Below are 17,066 nucleotides of genomic sequence, written 5' to 3'. Positions count from 1 at the left end.
AATTTAAAACAATCAGTCAATCAAGTTTATTTTCATAGCACATTTCAGCAACAAGGCAGTTCAAAGTGTTTTACCTCATAAAAAGGCAAAGTCAACAACTGAAACATTACATTTTGTCGTCGTTACACATCAGAATATTAATTAATGTTTCACTTAAAATGTTTCAAAAGCATCACTGAACAGCTGGGTTCTCAGTCTGGGTTTAAAGGAGCTCAGTGTTTCGGCGGTTTCGCAGTTTTCTGGACGTTTATTCCAGATTTGTGGTGCATAGAAGTTGAATGCTGCTTCTCTGTATTTGGTTCTGGTTCTGGGGACGCAGAGCAGAACCAGAAGACCTGAGGGGTCTGCAAGGTTGCTATGGCAACAGCAACAGATCTTTAATGTTTTGTGGTGCTATAAACTAACAGTATTTTAAAGTAAATGTAGTTTTTTTTTAAGTGATTTAACACATTAATTACTTAAATATTCATGCCTGATTGTATGATTTTAAATATTTTAGTTTGGATGTTAATTATTCTGATTAAAGGAAGCTGTCATGTTCCGTGTTTTTCTGTGTGTTTATTTCGAGTTTCCTGTGTGTCTGAGTCTCTGTGTTTTCCTGTCTCCCCTTGATTAGTTCCCAGGTGTGTCTCATTCCCTGATTATCCTCTGTGTATTTAGTGTCACCTGTATGTCTGTGTCTTCGTCAGGTCCTACGTCTAGGTTACGTCTTCCTACGTCTTTTGTCCTTGGTATATCCAGTTGCTACCGGTGCTGAGCCCTGGATTTTGCTCTGCCGTGCTGCCTGGTTTTTGGACTGTATTTTGGACATTTTCACCATTAAACATTTTCATTTGCGCTTTCACCTGGGTCTAGCGTCTGCCTCACCACCTCACACACCGCCCTTCATGACAGAAGCTTAAAATCTTAATGTGAATGAAGCAGATACGTATCATGTTTCATCCTCCTGGCTCATTAACTGAGACACAATCACATTCACAAAATCACTCTGTAGTGGGAAAATTGCTGCATTTGGACACCATATTTAGCAGAATGCGATATGTAGTTGGTTGTATTCTTAACTGCCTCTGGAAATCCTCCTGATGTTTATTTTTTTTTTTGTAAAATACAAAATATAACCGGGAGTTGTTGAAAAATGATGGTTAATCGTTTACACAGTTTTCAGCAATAATATCACAATTACACATTTCCTGATGTCATGCAGCCCTAATTTCATCTAATGCAAAGGACTGACATGGATAGATCTAAATGACTGGAGTTGCTTTTCTTAATGAGGCTCCCTGGCATTTAGAGCGATGATGAACTGAAACAGAGCCAGAGTTTGTTGCATCTTCCTGACATTGAATATTGGAGGTTTTTCTTTATTATTCATCATTTTCCTCTGTGCTCTGTCACAAGAGGCTCAAGGCTACTCATTCAACCAAGTCAATTAGTAGTTTGAAGTTTGTTGTAATTACAAGACACTAATCAATGTGAAAAAGTAAAGTGAAAATAATTATAAACTGCTTTAGTGTTATTTATTTTTTAAATAGGGTTAGAGGTGTAGTGAATTTATAAAAAGAAAAAGTATTTCTTTTCATCCCCACCGAATAATATTACTAATTTAAAATGAGTAAGTGATGCTTTAGGTAGACAACCTATTTTTGTCAGTTTCAGTTTCTTTATTATTTATTTTACCTCGGCTGTTCATCTCCTAATTATACTGACTGAACTCATTAAAGTTGTTTAATTAGTTCAGTCAGTACTTGTGGTCAAACTTGTGAAGCTGTTGGTGTATTTAAGTGTGCTGGACTGGTGGAGTTATGATATAAATCTGTAATTTAGTACATTTATGTTTGTGTAAAAAAAAAAATTTAAAAAAAGATGTTAAGTCAGATTAGCACTGTGTGTCTGTATCGGATCGGTACCGGCCGATTATAAAAACCTCTGATTTTAGTATTGGCAGTGGATAAAGTAGATTGATGCATCCCTACCCAACAAAAACAAAAAAGAGCTTAGCATGTTGTAAAGACGTTTGCTTGTCTTAAGATGAGGGTGTCGGTGTGTGTGGAGAGCACTCTAGCTGTTAATTTGCTGTAATTTCAGGTGTCACTTGGTTGTAAATTAGAGTAATGTGGAAAAACTGACTAATTTAGTTACTGACTCATAAAAATTTATGCATTCCAATTACGTGACGGAGTCTCTCCCTCTTTTTAAAGGTGAACATCTGAGGATGTGTCCTCAGGGTCCGACTTGCTGTACCATCGCCATGGAGGGAAACCTGGCCGGTCTGAGCGCCCAGGAGACCGAGGGACTGATCAGAGAGGCCGGCAGGTCCCTGCAGGCAACTTTCAACAATCTCCACAGGAGCTTTGACAGTAAGTAGGGTGTTGGTGTGTGAGTGCATACAAGACACTCATTACTGCCAGAGCTCAATAACAAACCTTCAGAAGCGCACCCAGAGGAGCGTGACATTTGTATGTTGTGTATTTGCGAAGTTGTGTTTGGTGGTCAATACGGCAGCTTCAATAACAGCAGTGATTATGTGCACGCGTGTGTGTGTGTGTGTGTGTGTGTGGATGTAGGTTTGTGTGTCCTTTGTGACAAGAAGACCCCTGCCTGGGTGCTATAATGAGACCGGAGTCAGCCAGACACAATGAAATGCGATAAGCCGATCCACTGATCTTTAGGGATACACACACACCCACACACACACCCACACACACCAGAAAAAAGGTTGTCCCTGGAGGCAGTAGCTAGTTCAGCTAATGAGCTGTTGACCCACCGAGAAGTCGATGCTGCAGATCACTGACTATCAGAGGCAGAGGGCGATGTAGAGAAGAAGAAAACCTAGGAGTGCGTCCAATACCAACATGGAGACACACAAGCACAGCAAGTGAGAACAAATTATCGCGCTGAGCGGAAACTGTGAGTCAAAACGCAGAAATAAAGACAGAGACTGGGCAGCAGGAGGACAAAGTCAGAGCAAGACATTATTATTAGTGTAAGGCGTAAGGCCTTGTGGACTTGCAGTAATGTGGCTGTCCATCTGGTTGTGGTTACAGCAGCCTGGCAGCAGTCCACAGCCTTTGAAGCCATTACAGTAAAGAGACACCACTCTGATTCTCTAATTTTCTCTGTTTTTTCTCACTGTCATTTTGTATCTATCTGACAGAACTGGAGATATTAAAGGAATCATTACAGAAAGGCTTTTTTTTTTTAATTAGGCAAGAAAAAGAAGCTCAAGCAATAAAAGTAACCAGTTTACAAAGTGAACGCATTTGTAAAGATATGAAGTTATTAACCTGAACTGGGCTGCGTGTTTGGATCCGACTGAATTGAATGAATCTGACTGATCTGAAGTTAGTTTAGACGACTGAATGCTGTAAAGGCAGGAAGGGAGGGGAAGAGCATCCAGCCTAAAACATCTGCCAGGTCGTGGGCACGCAGTGGTGGAGTGGGAGTGGTTGCTGTGACAACCCAGTGGCAGGAAGTGCCAAACGGACAACAACAACATTGGGTGATGTAGAGAGCAGCATTTATACCGCTTGAACTTTTTCACATTTGAATTCTCGCAGCTAAAAGTGTGAAGTCGAGTAACGACTCTTCAAACCGATTTCAGGATCTGGTGAAAGGCTTAAAGGAGCATCTCACTAAAGTTAAACACTTGACATATTTGGCTACTTTCACACAGCAGGACTTGATGGTCAGTTCTCAGTTTTTACTTTTTTTTTTTTTTTTTTGCTGTGTGGTTGTTCATTCTACTAATTAAACCGTGATGCAACTTCTGTGAACGGTTTACCAAATCAACATTGTCGTCACACAGCATTGGACAGTTTACAGAAGTAGGACTGAACTGTTTATGGATCAATTTTAAAGTTTGTTCAGCAAAGGGATCCGACAGGATCGTCACAAGACGAAGGACGCTAACAAAAGGAAAGCAAGGCTTTTGTGGAGCACTTACTGAAACTTCTGAGTTGTTTTAAATTTCAGTGGTGCAGACTTCTTTCATCATTTTATAATGTCTATAATATGTCCTGATTTACCTGGTGTGGCTTTTTTTGGTGCAGAATTATAACGCAGGTCTCACATCAATAACATAAAAGCTGGAGAAATCACGACATCATCATTCAGACTGCTTTGAAAACAATCGGAAACGGATCCAATTTAGTACCACATATGGAAGCGACAGATCAGATTTTTTAGGGTGGAAAGAGCAGAATCTGTCTGCTGTAGAAATTTAGTCTGTGAGCCAGTGTTTAATCCACCGAACACCTGGGAATTACACCTGTGTTTGTTTTGCAAAGTGCATTGAGATAATATTTGTTGTGCATTGGTGGATTACATTTAAATCAAATTGAACTGTTAAAATTAATTTGCTTTGCATAGTTGTTCTCTATCACTTTATCATCTGGAAAGATTTCAGTTACTTTTAAACTATCTTGTAAACGTAGTAGTTGTGCATAACTCTACTAAAAAAATATAAAAGTTCAGAGCTGGAAATGAAGTGGCAGAGATAAATCTGCACAATTTAACTCTAATATTATTTAGTTGGACTGTCCTTACAAAGTCTGACGTCAGCTTGTTGTGTCCTGACTTTTTCCTCTGCTGTCTTTCTGTAGCGTATTTCACGGAGCTGCACGGCCAGTCTGAGCGCATGCTGCAGGAGGTGCTGTCTCCGCTGGGCCCCCTGTACTCCCAGAACGTCCGTCTGTTTGCAGAGCTCTATGCTGACCTGCGTCAGTACTACCGGGGCTCAGCTCTCCACCTGGAAGAGAACCTGTCCGAGTTTTGGTCCCAGCTGCTGGAGCGAACGTTTAAAGCCTCTGCCCCCACAGAGGTGAGTACAGGAATACGCCCTCTTGGGCCTTGAGTTTGCTGTAGTTTCAAATGCTAGTAGATGTGTATTGACATGAAATGAGTTAAAAAATACTGAATTAAATTGAACTGAGCTGAATGCAAAATGTATGAGTGATGGAATGAACAGATAATTTACAGAAGAGTATTGGAGCCACTGGAAAAAAAAGAAAGAAAGAATCTGACTTCAATCTCAAAATTTTAAATTTTTTAAATTCTCTCTTTTGATATCAGAAGATTAATGTCTGAGAAATAAGTCAGAATTATTATTTTCTTTTCAGTGACCCTCATCCTCGTCTGTAGAAATTGAACACAGGAAAGGACCTAAAAATCCAGATCAGGGATTGTACCCATGGTTTTAAATCTGCATAAATGTTTGGTTAAAATAAGTCAAATTGCGTCATGAAGCCTAATTGTTCTGCTCTGTGTTTTCGGCTGTCGTCTCTGTTGGACAGGTCAACCTGTCGGAGGATTACCTGGAATGTGTTGCTAAGCAGCAGGAGACGCTGCGGCCATTTGGAGACATCCCCCGGGACATGAAAACGAAAGTGATCCGGTCTTTTGTCACAGCCAGGTCGTTTGTCCAGGGCCTGCTGGTCAGCTCAGATGTGATCAGGAAGGTCTCACAGGTGAGTTTTGTGTATTTGTGTTTCCTTCTGCACACACACAATTAAGACCGCCCTTCCTGTTGAGGACAAACATGGAAACATCAGCTCAGGCTTAAGCAGTTACGGTTTGCGTTCTGGTAACTCTGCCAGAAGAAAATGCCATCTGAATTATTGATCATTTGGCTGTTTGTTTGGGAATGTGTCTAATGTCTGCTGGGCTGATTCCCAGGAGAGCAGATGTGGTGGCTGTGTGGTTGTCACACCCAAACTGTGAGAGAAAAATCCTCCGCCCTGCAAATGGGAAACACAAAGATAATCGAAAACGAACTGTCAGCCTCTGCTGTCAGAACAAAGCTCTCTCTTAGAGGGTTGACAAGATGGATGTAAAATTATTGTTTTGTTTTTTTTAGATCTTAGTGGAGATTATCCACAAACTCCCACATGTGTGCAGGGTCTGTCTTCTTTTATGTTTCTCATCAAAAAGCATTTTTTATAATCAGGATTTTTAGGTAATTTTCTTTAATAATGAGTTGGAGTTTTACTAGCTTATTTTAAAAGATCAAGATTGTAATCCTGACAAACTTGATGCAAATGCATTCTTTGCAATCCTGCATAAGAGTTTTAATGGAAAATGTCTGTCTATGTTTTAAAGGTTTGAATTATTCCTTTCTCCTTCCTGTGATGAATTACACACATTTCTGCCACCTGTTGAAACTTCCTATTGCATCACGGTTCACATCCAGCCTACATGCTCGGCTGTCTCTGTGACTGCAGACTCTTAATATAACTCAAACCTCATGACCTCACTCTGTAATGCAACATTGACCAAATTAAACACGAGGGAGTCTGTTCATGAGACTAAAATTAGAAACTTTAATGAATGGCCTGTCCACATTTAAACTCATAATGTTTTGTTTTTACATGATGTATTTTATGCAAGGTCTCTAAAAAGTAGGAATAAAATCTTTCTCATGGGAAGCCAGAGTTTAAATTTTTTCCTTGAATAAAGATGTTTAAAAGTATATTTCTAATTGTCCCCATTATTTGTTTTCTAACAGTTTAGTGGCAAATGTTTTGGCCATAATCCCATTTTGTTCATGCAATGATGTGTAAATACTGCCCTCTGTTGTCATACTTTGGTACTGCGGAGTAATCCGTTTGGAATAAAATGCATCTAAAGCATTCTGAACATCCCCATTAACCTCCGTCTTTTAATCTGACGGGTCTGATTCCAGGTGTCTCTCGCTGAGGAGTGCACCAAGGCCCTGATGAAACTGGTATACTGCCCTCACTGCCGCGGCCTGGCCTCGGTCCAGCCCTGCTCCAACTACTGCTCAAACGTCATGAAGGGCTGCCTGGCCAACCAGGCTGACCTGGATCCGGTGTGGCAGGCGCTCATCGGTAAGACGCACCGGCCAATCCTCAACTCATCTTATTGTTTGAGACGTAATCAATTAGACCGCAATATGCCAAGACTGAAAAAGTTAGAATATTGTAAAAAGGTTAAACTCATAAATCATAAATGGAGGGTGGCAGCAACTGGTGCACTTCATAAAATAAACCTAATCATGTGGAAATATGGAACCAACATCTAAAGACATCAGTCAGAGAGTTAAAAGCTCAGATGACCGGAGCTTTAAAGTGGTCACAAAGTGGCTTTAGGACAACAAAGTCAATGTTTTGACATGGCCACCACAAAGCCCTGATCTCAATCCTATAAAGAAGTTGTGGGCAGATCTGAGAGGTTGTAAGAGTGAGGCGGCCTACAAAACCAGTTCCACCAGTTCTGTTCTGTTCAGGAGGAATGGGTCAGAAACCCAGCCAGGTCTGATGAGAAGCAAAAGGTTTGATCTAAGTCACACAGTTCAAGGACAGTTCTACCAAAATAAATTTATGCAAACTTCTGACTTTGAAGACATTAAAGAGATAATCTGAGATTTTATTTCTCTCATTATTGTGGCATTTAGCAAATAGAAATAATATTAGTAATTCTAATTGACGTAAAACAAGATAAGTTTCATCGTTTTAACTTCAGACAGTGAGTAAAAAAGATGTCGCTTTATTTTGGGTATATAAATTCCTATTTGAAACTGTAGATAGATTGTTAGTTTTTTGATTCCATTTGGTTTCTGTTTAACCGTAAAGAGTTTCTACAGGTTGCGTATGTAAAGCAGTGGTTTCTGATTTCTGTCTCTGTTTCTGCTTTCAGACACAATGATCCAAGTAGCGTCCAGCTTCAGCACAGAACCCAGCCTGGACGTGGTTCTGTCCTCCATCCCCATGAGGATCTACGAAGCTGTGCACCACCTGCAGCAAAACATGGACACATTTACAGCTAAGGTAAGACATTTTATTTTACAGCGTTAAATTATTCTGTTTAAATGTTGTGTATAAATATTTTATACTTATTTATTAGGATTTTAATTATTGTTGTTTATTTTATGTTTTTTAGGGAAATGAGGTGCTACGTCTCAAGGGTTATTCTTGAATCAGTCATAAAATGTTTAATTGATTTAATTTCTAAATAAAGTTTTCACAAATAGGTATTATATTCATCTCACCCAAAACGTTAGCTGGAGATAGGCACCAGCATCTCCGGACCCCAGTAGGGATTAGGTGTTGTATGGATGGAGGGATGATATTATATTCAAAGCTATTTCAGACGTTTGCCGGTGGCGACATCTAGTGGACTGTTTTATTCCTACAGCTAACTGGAAATGCTCTCTCTACGTTTGCCTTTGGGCAAGAAATTAATATAATCAAAATATTTCATTTATCCACATTCTCAGTTTCTGAAACCTTCTGTGAGGAGGAATAAAGTTAAAAAGAAAAGAAGCGTTTTTTTTTTTTTTTTTTTAAGTTGCGTCCAGTTGAAAAGTGAATTCTGTATGAATTGAGGTAAAGAACGCTTTGTCTTGCTCAGTCAGTCATCTTCATTGCCTGTTAAATACAAATAATAAAACTTGGTTGCCTGCTGCAACAAAACACTAGATAAATATTGCAGTTTTGTCACATGCTATTAAGATAAAAAGTGAAGTGTGTAGCGGTGAATTGAGGATGTGGAGTTTTTGAGAAACGTGGTAAAAGCTTGGGAATTGTTTCTGCAGGTGTTCCAAACATGCGGCTCCCCAGGTGAACCAGGAACAGGTACTCCAAAAGCCCACGAGCAGAAGAAGAAGAGCGGCTCGCTGACTGCGTACGAATTCAAACCGTCCCCAACGGCTGGGCTCAGACTGGAAATCCAGGTGTGTGTCCACTGCATTTTAATCCTACAGGTTTTCTATCAAACTGACCGATATGGAAGAAGATGAAGTTTGTGTCTAGTGAACCATGTTGTTTTTTTTATCTGGAAGTATTTGGGATTATTATCCTGCCGAAAGTTTTCAATCACCTTTTCATGGCTGCTTTGGTCCAAGCTAACTTTAATACCGTCCTTTCTTATTTCTCTGTAATTTTTTTGTAACTTATTTGAAGTTGAAATGGAAAATATTAAATTTCCAAAGAGAACTGTGTATTAATCAGAGATCCACTGATAAATCAGTTACAATTTCTGCTTGATTTGTTAAGAGTCTGACACAAAATGCATCAAAGCTAAGAATCTGCACCATTTTTAGTCAGAAACGTGTTAAACAACAGCAACATTTACAGAATTAAACAGATATCGGATGAACGATAAAGAACCGTTTCTGAATCTGTCCAAATCTGAAAAGATGGGTCAGACATAAAAGATAAAAATCCCTGATTTAGTTTGTGTAGCGAAATTTTAGCTCATTGGTTCTTGAATAGTTGATATTTAGAATGTGTGTGTAGTAATTTGGGTTCTGTTACTGTAAAACTACCACTGTAGGTGTCTTAATTAGACTTGATAAAAGTTAGAAATGTTTTATAGATGATCTGCTTCAATAGCTGTTTGTCTTTTTAATTAGAGTGAGATTCCTTCCACAGGATCCCACACACTCAGCTGATATTTCACAACCAGTTTTGAATGAATTAAACTGGAATTTAGCCAAATAACAGCGTTTATATGTAATTTGTGCAGAGAAACCAACACGGTTCGAGAAACTCTCAATGAATCTTAAAGTTAAACTGATATTTTCAGGCTTTAGCACTGATAAAAATGACTGCAACTGAACAGATTCTGTATGATGTGATGTTAGAAAATGTTTTTGCTTTTGTTCTGGCCTCAGGTGTCAGATCTGTCCAGTAAACTGAGGGACATGCGTCAGTACTGGGTCCAGCTGCCGGTCGCGCTGTGCAGCAAACTGGCGGCTGAAAGCAACAGTCAGGACAACTGCTGGAACGGGATGACCAAAGCCAGGTGAGAGCGAATCAAAACGAAGATGGGAATTAGTCATCTTTAATTAATTTCATAAAACTAATCAAGAGTTACTGTTTGTGTTCCCTAAATTTACAGATTAGTCTCTTATGTAAAGAGGCTCATTTTATTTCGGTCAAATGCATTCATCTTCTGATTAAGAAGGATTAAATGGGGTGCAAAGTGGTCCAGTTGGAAGCACGGTCTTCAGAAATAAAAGTCCAGGGTTTGAACATTGGTCTGCAGTCTTTCTGCATGTGTGGAAGAAATCATTTCAATCGCATGATAAAAAAAAGGTTCTAAAGAGAAGAAATCCAATCAGAAAGGGAAGAGACAACGCAGGTTATGTTGAAGCTGTTATGATGGAAACAATTTGCTACAATTAAATATAAGAACATTAAATCTCAATTCTGCCAAATTTAAAATTATACTGAGATAAAATTACATCCATGGTTTTAAAAAGCAGTTTAGCTGAAGCATTGAAAGCCACACAGACAAACAAACCTCCCTCAGTTCACGAGTAAATGGATTACAGAGCGATGTGACGCTGTGCTTATATGTGCATTATTCACCCACACTCAGCATCTCCTTGTGTTTAAAGTGCTTGGATTGCAGCCAAGCTATCAGATTTATCCTCTAAAACACATTCATTTAAACGAGTCTTCCTTCTCTGAATAACGTGAGGAACCATGAAATATACATGAATCACTGACTGGGTGTGACAGCTGAAGGATGTATGAATTTTGTGTGAGTGTGAACTATTTGTGTGGCAAACTGTTTAAAGAGCTTCTTCTCCCTCTGGTGGATTTTATAAGAACATTTTTCTCCAATCAGGGATAAAATGAAGTGACTAAAGTGAAATTGTTAAAGCCTAAACGTGGTTTCACAAGTTTGAACACTAACAATATTTTAATACAAATTGCTGAATCATTTCTTGTTGCATTATGTTAAAATTGCTTCATATGTCTTACTTTTTAAATCCACCTCTCCCTCTAGCAACAGTCCACATCTGCTGGCGACTGATGAAAAGTATGGGTTTGCTGATTGTTCTTAGAGTTATTTTAAACTAGCCACGTTTCTTGTAAATATTTTTTCCCCTGACCTGCAGTTACTGGAGTTTAGCAGGATTGTTTTGCATTCACAACAAGCTAGAGACAAGAAAAGAATAAAGAATTATATGAGAAATTATTAGATCTACACTGCAATACCACAGAAGTATGGGAACGTTTGTGTTCATTAGCTGATGTTTTGTGCAAACCAGGCAGATTTGCAGTAAAATGTCATGAAAACCCAAATTTAAAGAACAGGATGTTGCATGTAAAGTGTTTCTCCTTCAACTCTTCTATAACTCTTCACTAATCATTTTGTAATCAGTTGTCGGTCTTTCATTTACTGGCGATGTGAAAGAGGTTCACTAGCTGCATTCTGCTCCTGTCAGGTACCTTCCAGGGGTGATGGGTGACGGTTTGGCAAATCAGATCAACAACCCAGAAGTGGATCTCGACATCACAAAACCCATCATGAAAATCCGACAGCAGATCATGGAACTGAAAATAATGAGCAACAGACTAAAAGATGCACTGGAAGGCAAAGATGTGGACTTTCAGGATGCAAGTAAGACCCTTTCAAAAAATTTTCTCTTAGGTTTACATACTTTCAACATTTTCTACATTTCTGCTAACACAACACAAGAATGGGTAACAGTTTAACAAAAACTGGTATTTGTGGGGAATATATTTCCTTTAAAAAGACATCTGTTAGTCTTTTACGAATCTTGCAAATATGGAAGAAAGAGAATGAAAAAGTAATTGAAAAATGAGAAGTCTTCTGCCCCCCGCCCCCAAGTTATCTACGTTTCAAATAATTCAGCTTAGACTGAAAAACAAGTGGCAGCTGTTGTAACCTGAATAGAAAGTTTGAAGTTTCTTGAGAAAACATTTTTTTAAAAATCACAAAGTTTAACTTGACTGACTTTACATTCCTCCTACTAGTTGATTTTCTCTACTCTTGATTACTTTATTTGTTTTTTGCTCTTTACGGTACAGATCATGTCATGTTGAAGACATACTGAGTGCATAATTATCTGCAGATCTCATAGGTGAAGCTATGTCTGTTAAGAAAAGGCACAAAACTACAGTTAGGGACGCAAAAACAATGTTAATGTGTTACTATCTAATATTAATCACTGATTTCACCTGTTTGGATTCCTCCAGAATGAAAAGCTTTATACCTTACAAGCCAATTGGCATTTTCATTTTTTCCAATGCTCTATCATTCCACCAGTAAACCAACAGAGTAAATATTTGTTCTTTTTATGTGGTCAGTCATGATTCCTGTAACTCACTTGCACTAAATTCAAGGTCCATAGCAATTTCCAGATGCAGTTCATAAAGTGTAAAAGTGACTTCCCCCAGCAGGACATTTTATGTGACAAATATCCAATACTTTAGAGTTGTTAAAGCGAGTCATTTTAGGAAAAGTCATAAACTCTGAGCCAAAGGAAGTTCAATTTAAAATAGTTCCTCGAGGTTGAAAGCTCTCCGGGAGTCAAATTGACTCCTTCACGGCTGCATTGTGAAAATAGATGCAAGTTATTTAAATTTCCCTTGATAACTCTGCAGGTGAGGATATCAGTGGCTCAGGAAGCGGGATGTGTTTGAGCGGTCAGTGTGCTCGGAATAGACCGGGACTTTATGCCTACGCGCCGGAGACCAAGCCAGTCGGAGGAGCGCCCACACCTCGCATCGGCGTCTGCAACCTCCCGCTGCTGCTCCCATTCACCGTCCTGCTGCTCCAGCGATGATGGACCCCCTTCACTGCTTTGTATGAAGGGGCCTGAGGACTGAACAACGGGAAATGGGGTTGAATGGGAGGAAAAGTGGAACAAAACTTTGCCAAAAAGACATTTTGTTGAATGGATGAACATTTTCCTTGACTTAAAGGAATGAAAATTGACCTTACTCTTTACTTTGCTGTGCTTCAATGTGTTTTAGTTTGAATGTGAATTAGTGTGAGGTCAGTGGATCTTTTGATGAGGATGTTTGAAAGAAGACAGTAACAACGATGAAGAAGATGTCTGTAGCTCCAGTTTCCAGCCAGCAGGTGACCTTCTCTGTGGTGCGTTCACCAAGGATTTTTAAAAAAATGTTATTCAAATTTGTCTAACTTAAGCAAACCATGTACGCTGTAAATGTTTGTGTACATTACCTTTAAAGCTGGCACCATACTGAGCCATGAATGTACAACATAATACTCTACTGGCAATGAAATCCACATTATCTGTGATGTTGAAAAGTGATCCATTCAGTCGAAAACAATGCAGAGAAGTCATCACACTCTTGAAATGTCTGAGTTTTTGTGATTGCATCAGTTTATCTTACTTTTACTTCAAAGCCTGAAATGAAATGTCCAGTTTTTAAACGGCGTTACCTTTGTAAATAAAGGAATGGCCTCATCAAAGCCTCCAATAAGCAAGAGCACACGCATTTTCTAAGAACTGCTTATTGAGGGCGAGGAATTTCAAAGTATCCTTGTTTCCAATTACCACAAAAGAAAATGTAATGATTGAACAAACTAACAAAAGAGGAAAAGCTACTGTACTGCTACTGCAGGAGAAGATTTCTTGATGAATGCGTTCAGAGGTACTTAACTCATCTCAAAGTGATTGATTAACTAGTACATCAAACCAAAGCTTCATACACGGCACACATCACTGTACACAGGTTGTGGTTATGAAACCAATATTTCACAACAAGAGAAAAGGTTTTCCGGTTCTTCAAGCTGCCTGGGTTTGTGTATATACAGAATTTTTGCAACATTCTTTCTACATTTGACTGGTGATATTATTTACTTTGGCATGCCTTCTTTTAAAGTCTACCCTACTTTCCTGTTACAGACATGTTAATTTACACAAATAGCAGCAGTGTTAAAAACGCACATACTTATGCAGTCTGGGTCTCTGTATTAGGCGGGTTTTTAATCATCAGTGTATTTAATCACACCTTTCATCCATTAAACTCTGGTTGATTGTAGCAGATGAGAGTGTCACTCGATTATTCTTTGGATTGAGTCCTGCTCTTCGTTCATTATAAATAATTTTGGTTTGTTTTGTGTATGTTATTACTGGTCTGTTCTAGGTTTGTTGGCAAACTCTTTGGTTTGGATTTTGAACTAAAGACGAGTTCAGAATGTAGCGATTTGGTGGCGGCTTCACCTCAAGAGCGGCAAGAGTTTTGTTGTTTTGAATGACATATTTGGTTTTCAGCTAAAAAAATCTTACAATTTCGAAGATTTAAATTAATACTATAATTACTCATAGGAATGATCTTGTAATGTAGCTAGGACTGTGTTAAATAGCCACTAAGTGTAAGAGTTGTTGCCTTGTCTCCTGTTTCGAATATTTCACAAATTGTAAACATATGTAGGCCCTATGTGTGACTTTTTTTTTTTTTTTTTTTTACTTTACGAATGTGCATTTAGCAACAATTGCATTCTTTTTAAAATCAATAGGCCCATGTCAGGTGACCTTTTTGCATATTTTTTTTAATTTTAAAGAACATAAACAATTCTCAAGTGAAATTTATGAAGCTAAAATAAATGTTTTTTTTGTGAATAACATGGAGCAACTGGCCATAGGACATATTAACCTATTGTAATTTGTAATTTACTGTATTTTAATTTGCTTTAGTAAAATTATTATTTTTCAGTGGACAGTGCACCAAAACTGACTCCAGCCCAGGGGCCCCCATCCTTGTAAATCCGGCCCTGTGTAGGCCCGTTTGGTTTTATTTTAGTTTTTAACCGTTTTGCTGTGTCAATATAAAATATCCTAATTATTTCACACTTGTTGGGAAAGTTGTTAGCCTGCTGTAAGCACTCTATTGAATCGGGCTCCTAATTACAAACAATTTTATAGCCTGTTTAATGGGAATGCACCAGTATGAACCAATGCTGCTGCTATGGCTGATATTTACAGATATCATATAGATTAGCTATATTTCTTTACACCTTCACAACTATCAAAGTCTCAAAAAAGAGAAACATAATTAATGTAACAGAAAAAACAGTGCTGTTATGTGCAGGAAGTAAACATGACTAAAACAGATGTTCAAGTATCAATGCAGCATCACAGAAGTATAACCTATACTGTAATACATATATTAAAAAAGCATGTAGATTTCTGAATTTGAAGGAAAAAAATTGTAAAATCAATTTTGTCTCTGGTGGATGGAAAGATGAATAGAGCTAAATAAAGGGAAATTATGGAACTAAGAAAAAAGAAATATATGTGGTAATCCAAACTGATCTGAAACTTGTTTGAACAGATTATGAGGGGCTTGAAAGTTAAACATGTGTTTTACAGTAATCTGGAAGGACATTATCGAGAAGCTGTATTTTTTCCTTGGCAGGAAGAGAATCGATCAGTTCTCATCGTAGCGTTTGGCCGGCAGGCCAGAGTTACTCCTTAAAACAGCTAAGCGACTCCTGCAGCACAATTTAAAAGAGCAACCTTAACGCTGCTGGAGACAGTTTAAATGTTATTGCTCTGCTCATGTGGCAGCCAGCAGATCTTTTATTGATTTTTGGGGGAACATTGGAGGCTGTGAGGACATTTTAACTTCTTGCAGCAGCACATTTTAAAGATATGAACTCACTGGCACAGGTTGGCTTTTATTGAAAACACAAGCGAACGCGTGAACTTTGAGGCAACAAACATCGAAGACATTATGACTGAATTGCTCTACAATAATTTTCATGCTGCAACTGTCATCACCATAGTGATTGTTGGGTATGCACAGTTTTCTTACGGTTTAATTGACAAACACATTAGGACCACATAGTCCCTTTACACACAGCTTTTAAAAACACAGCTCGCCCACAAATGCACGTGTAATCTGTGTGGCCACATATAAAACCTTTTAAAGCAATATGGTCAGCCCACAGTGTATTAAAACATCATGCCCAAGTTCATCTGAAGGTCTCATGTTCCAAACTGAATGCATTTGTTTCCATCTGATGGGAGTTTGAAACGGCACAGGAAGTGGCACCGACGTTTCCACGCCTGCAGATTAGACCCATGTTCAGGATAAGCTTGTGCCAGAGAGAATAATAGAAATTGTTCCCCTTCTAAAAGGTGCTAGGAAGGTATTTAGGGAAATGTCACTCAATGTGGTCCAGGGAGGAAGGAAGTAAACGTAAGTTAAAACACCTGTGCAGGTGTTATTAACCTAATCCCCTTCCTGCCCTGCAGTCCATGGTCACATGTAAGAATCTAGTCATGGCTTTTTCTCTTAACACTTCAATTTATTGTTTTATTTTGTTTTTGTTTGTTTTTTTAAAAAAAAGCTAATTAACCTCTGGGTCTTCACTCTTAACTTGCTAATTGCTAAAGTTTAAAAATGCAATTAGATGTCAGTGTTTTATAAATTAGAGTGCTAAACATACATATGTTTCTAGTAAGGCTTTTTTTCACAATATGCAGGAAGCAGACATTATTTTGAAAATAAGACAATTTCGTTCAGCAGTTAAAGTAGAGACCAAAACTCCAGGGAGAAAGAAGATTAGTCACCAAACGGAACAGCTGCGAACCTCCGAGGTAAGCACAATGTCAGTAAAAATAATCCCTCATATTCCTCCAGGGTTTGCTGAGAAGGGACAGTAATATTTACAGAATTATAACATTAACAAAGCAGAGAGAAATGGATGTCTAAGACATATCGCCTGTACAAAAACACAATGATAATGACGTTTCTGCAGTTTTCTTTGAAATTTTTCACACATAATTTATCTATTCACTGCAATTTTCTTCGATTTTTGTAAAAAGTTATTTCTTTGTTGTATATTTTTGTAATCTGAGCATTTAAAAAAGGTACATTCTAAACTGCAACGTTATTAACTGGGAGACAAAGATACAAAACACTGAAATAAACATCAAACATACCTTGTTGCAAAATCATCTGGACAAAAGTTTGTTATAAATGTTACAAATATTGATCACATAAAAATTTGGCAATCCAGTTTTGTCCACCGACTAAGGGCCTTGCTTCAGTATCACACTCTTTGAAATTTTCCACATTTAAAAGGTTACAAACATCAACTTGAATGAAACTGTTTTTAATTTGGGAATTTGCTTTATAGATTCACACAAAGTAGCGCATAACTGCAAAATGAAAATATTATCATGCTCCTTCTGTCTAGTTATTTGTTAAATTAATTTTCCTAGTTATTCAGTTTGTGTACTTACTCTCCCTCGCCCCGGTGCTGTTTTCTCTCTCCCTCTCTCTCCTCTCACACCTGCAACCCGTTTC

General features: G+C 38.3%; 2 protein-coding genes across 4 annotated transcripts in view; both read left to right on the top strand.

The window, feature by feature from the left end:
* LOC122838342 (glypican-1-like) overlaps positions 1-13,795 on the top strand; it is a 41,844-nt gene extending 28,049 nt beyond the window's left edge. The window contains exons 2-10 of the mRNA XM_044128917.1: positions 2,199-2,357; positions 4,602-4,819; positions 5,292-5,465; positions 6,680-6,845; positions 7,654-7,784; positions 8,552-8,689; positions 9,632-9,762; positions 11,198-11,373; positions 12,381-13,795. Coding sequence (XP_043984852.1) covers positions 2,199-2,357; positions 4,602-4,819; positions 5,292-5,465; positions 6,680-6,845; positions 7,654-7,784; positions 8,552-8,689; positions 9,632-9,762; positions 11,198-11,373; positions 12,381-12,562 — 1,475 coding nt within the window. The 3' untranslated portion in view covers positions 12,563-13,795. The remainder of the gene's footprint in view (positions 1-2,198; positions 2,358-4,601; positions 4,820-5,291; positions 5,466-6,679; positions 6,846-7,653; positions 7,785-8,551; positions 8,690-9,631; positions 9,763-11,197; positions 11,374-12,380) is intronic.
* Positions 13,796-16,101: 2,306 nt separating this feature from the next.
* Positions 16,102-17,066, top strand: part of LOC122838341 (ephrin type-B receptor 1-like) — a 102,431-nt gene continuing 101,466 nt past the window's right edge. For all 3 annotated transcript variants that reach the window (XM_044128915.1, XM_044128914.1, XM_044128916.1), the window contains exon 1: positions 16,102-16,354. The gene's annotated coding sequence lies outside the window, so the exon portion shown is untranslated. The remainder of the gene's footprint in view (positions 16,355-17,066) is intronic.

This window comes from Gambusia affinis, linkage group LG10, assembly GCF_019740435.1.
Source record: "Gambusia affinis linkage group LG10, SWU_Gaff_1.0, whole genome shotgun sequence".
In the NCBI taxonomy this organism is placed as follows: Eukaryota; Metazoa; Chordata; class Actinopteri; order Cyprinodontiformes; family Poeciliidae; genus Gambusia; species Gambusia affinis.
The sequence above is the reverse complement of the archived record's forward strand: the minus strand, read 5'-3'. Positions and strand labels throughout refer to the sequence as shown.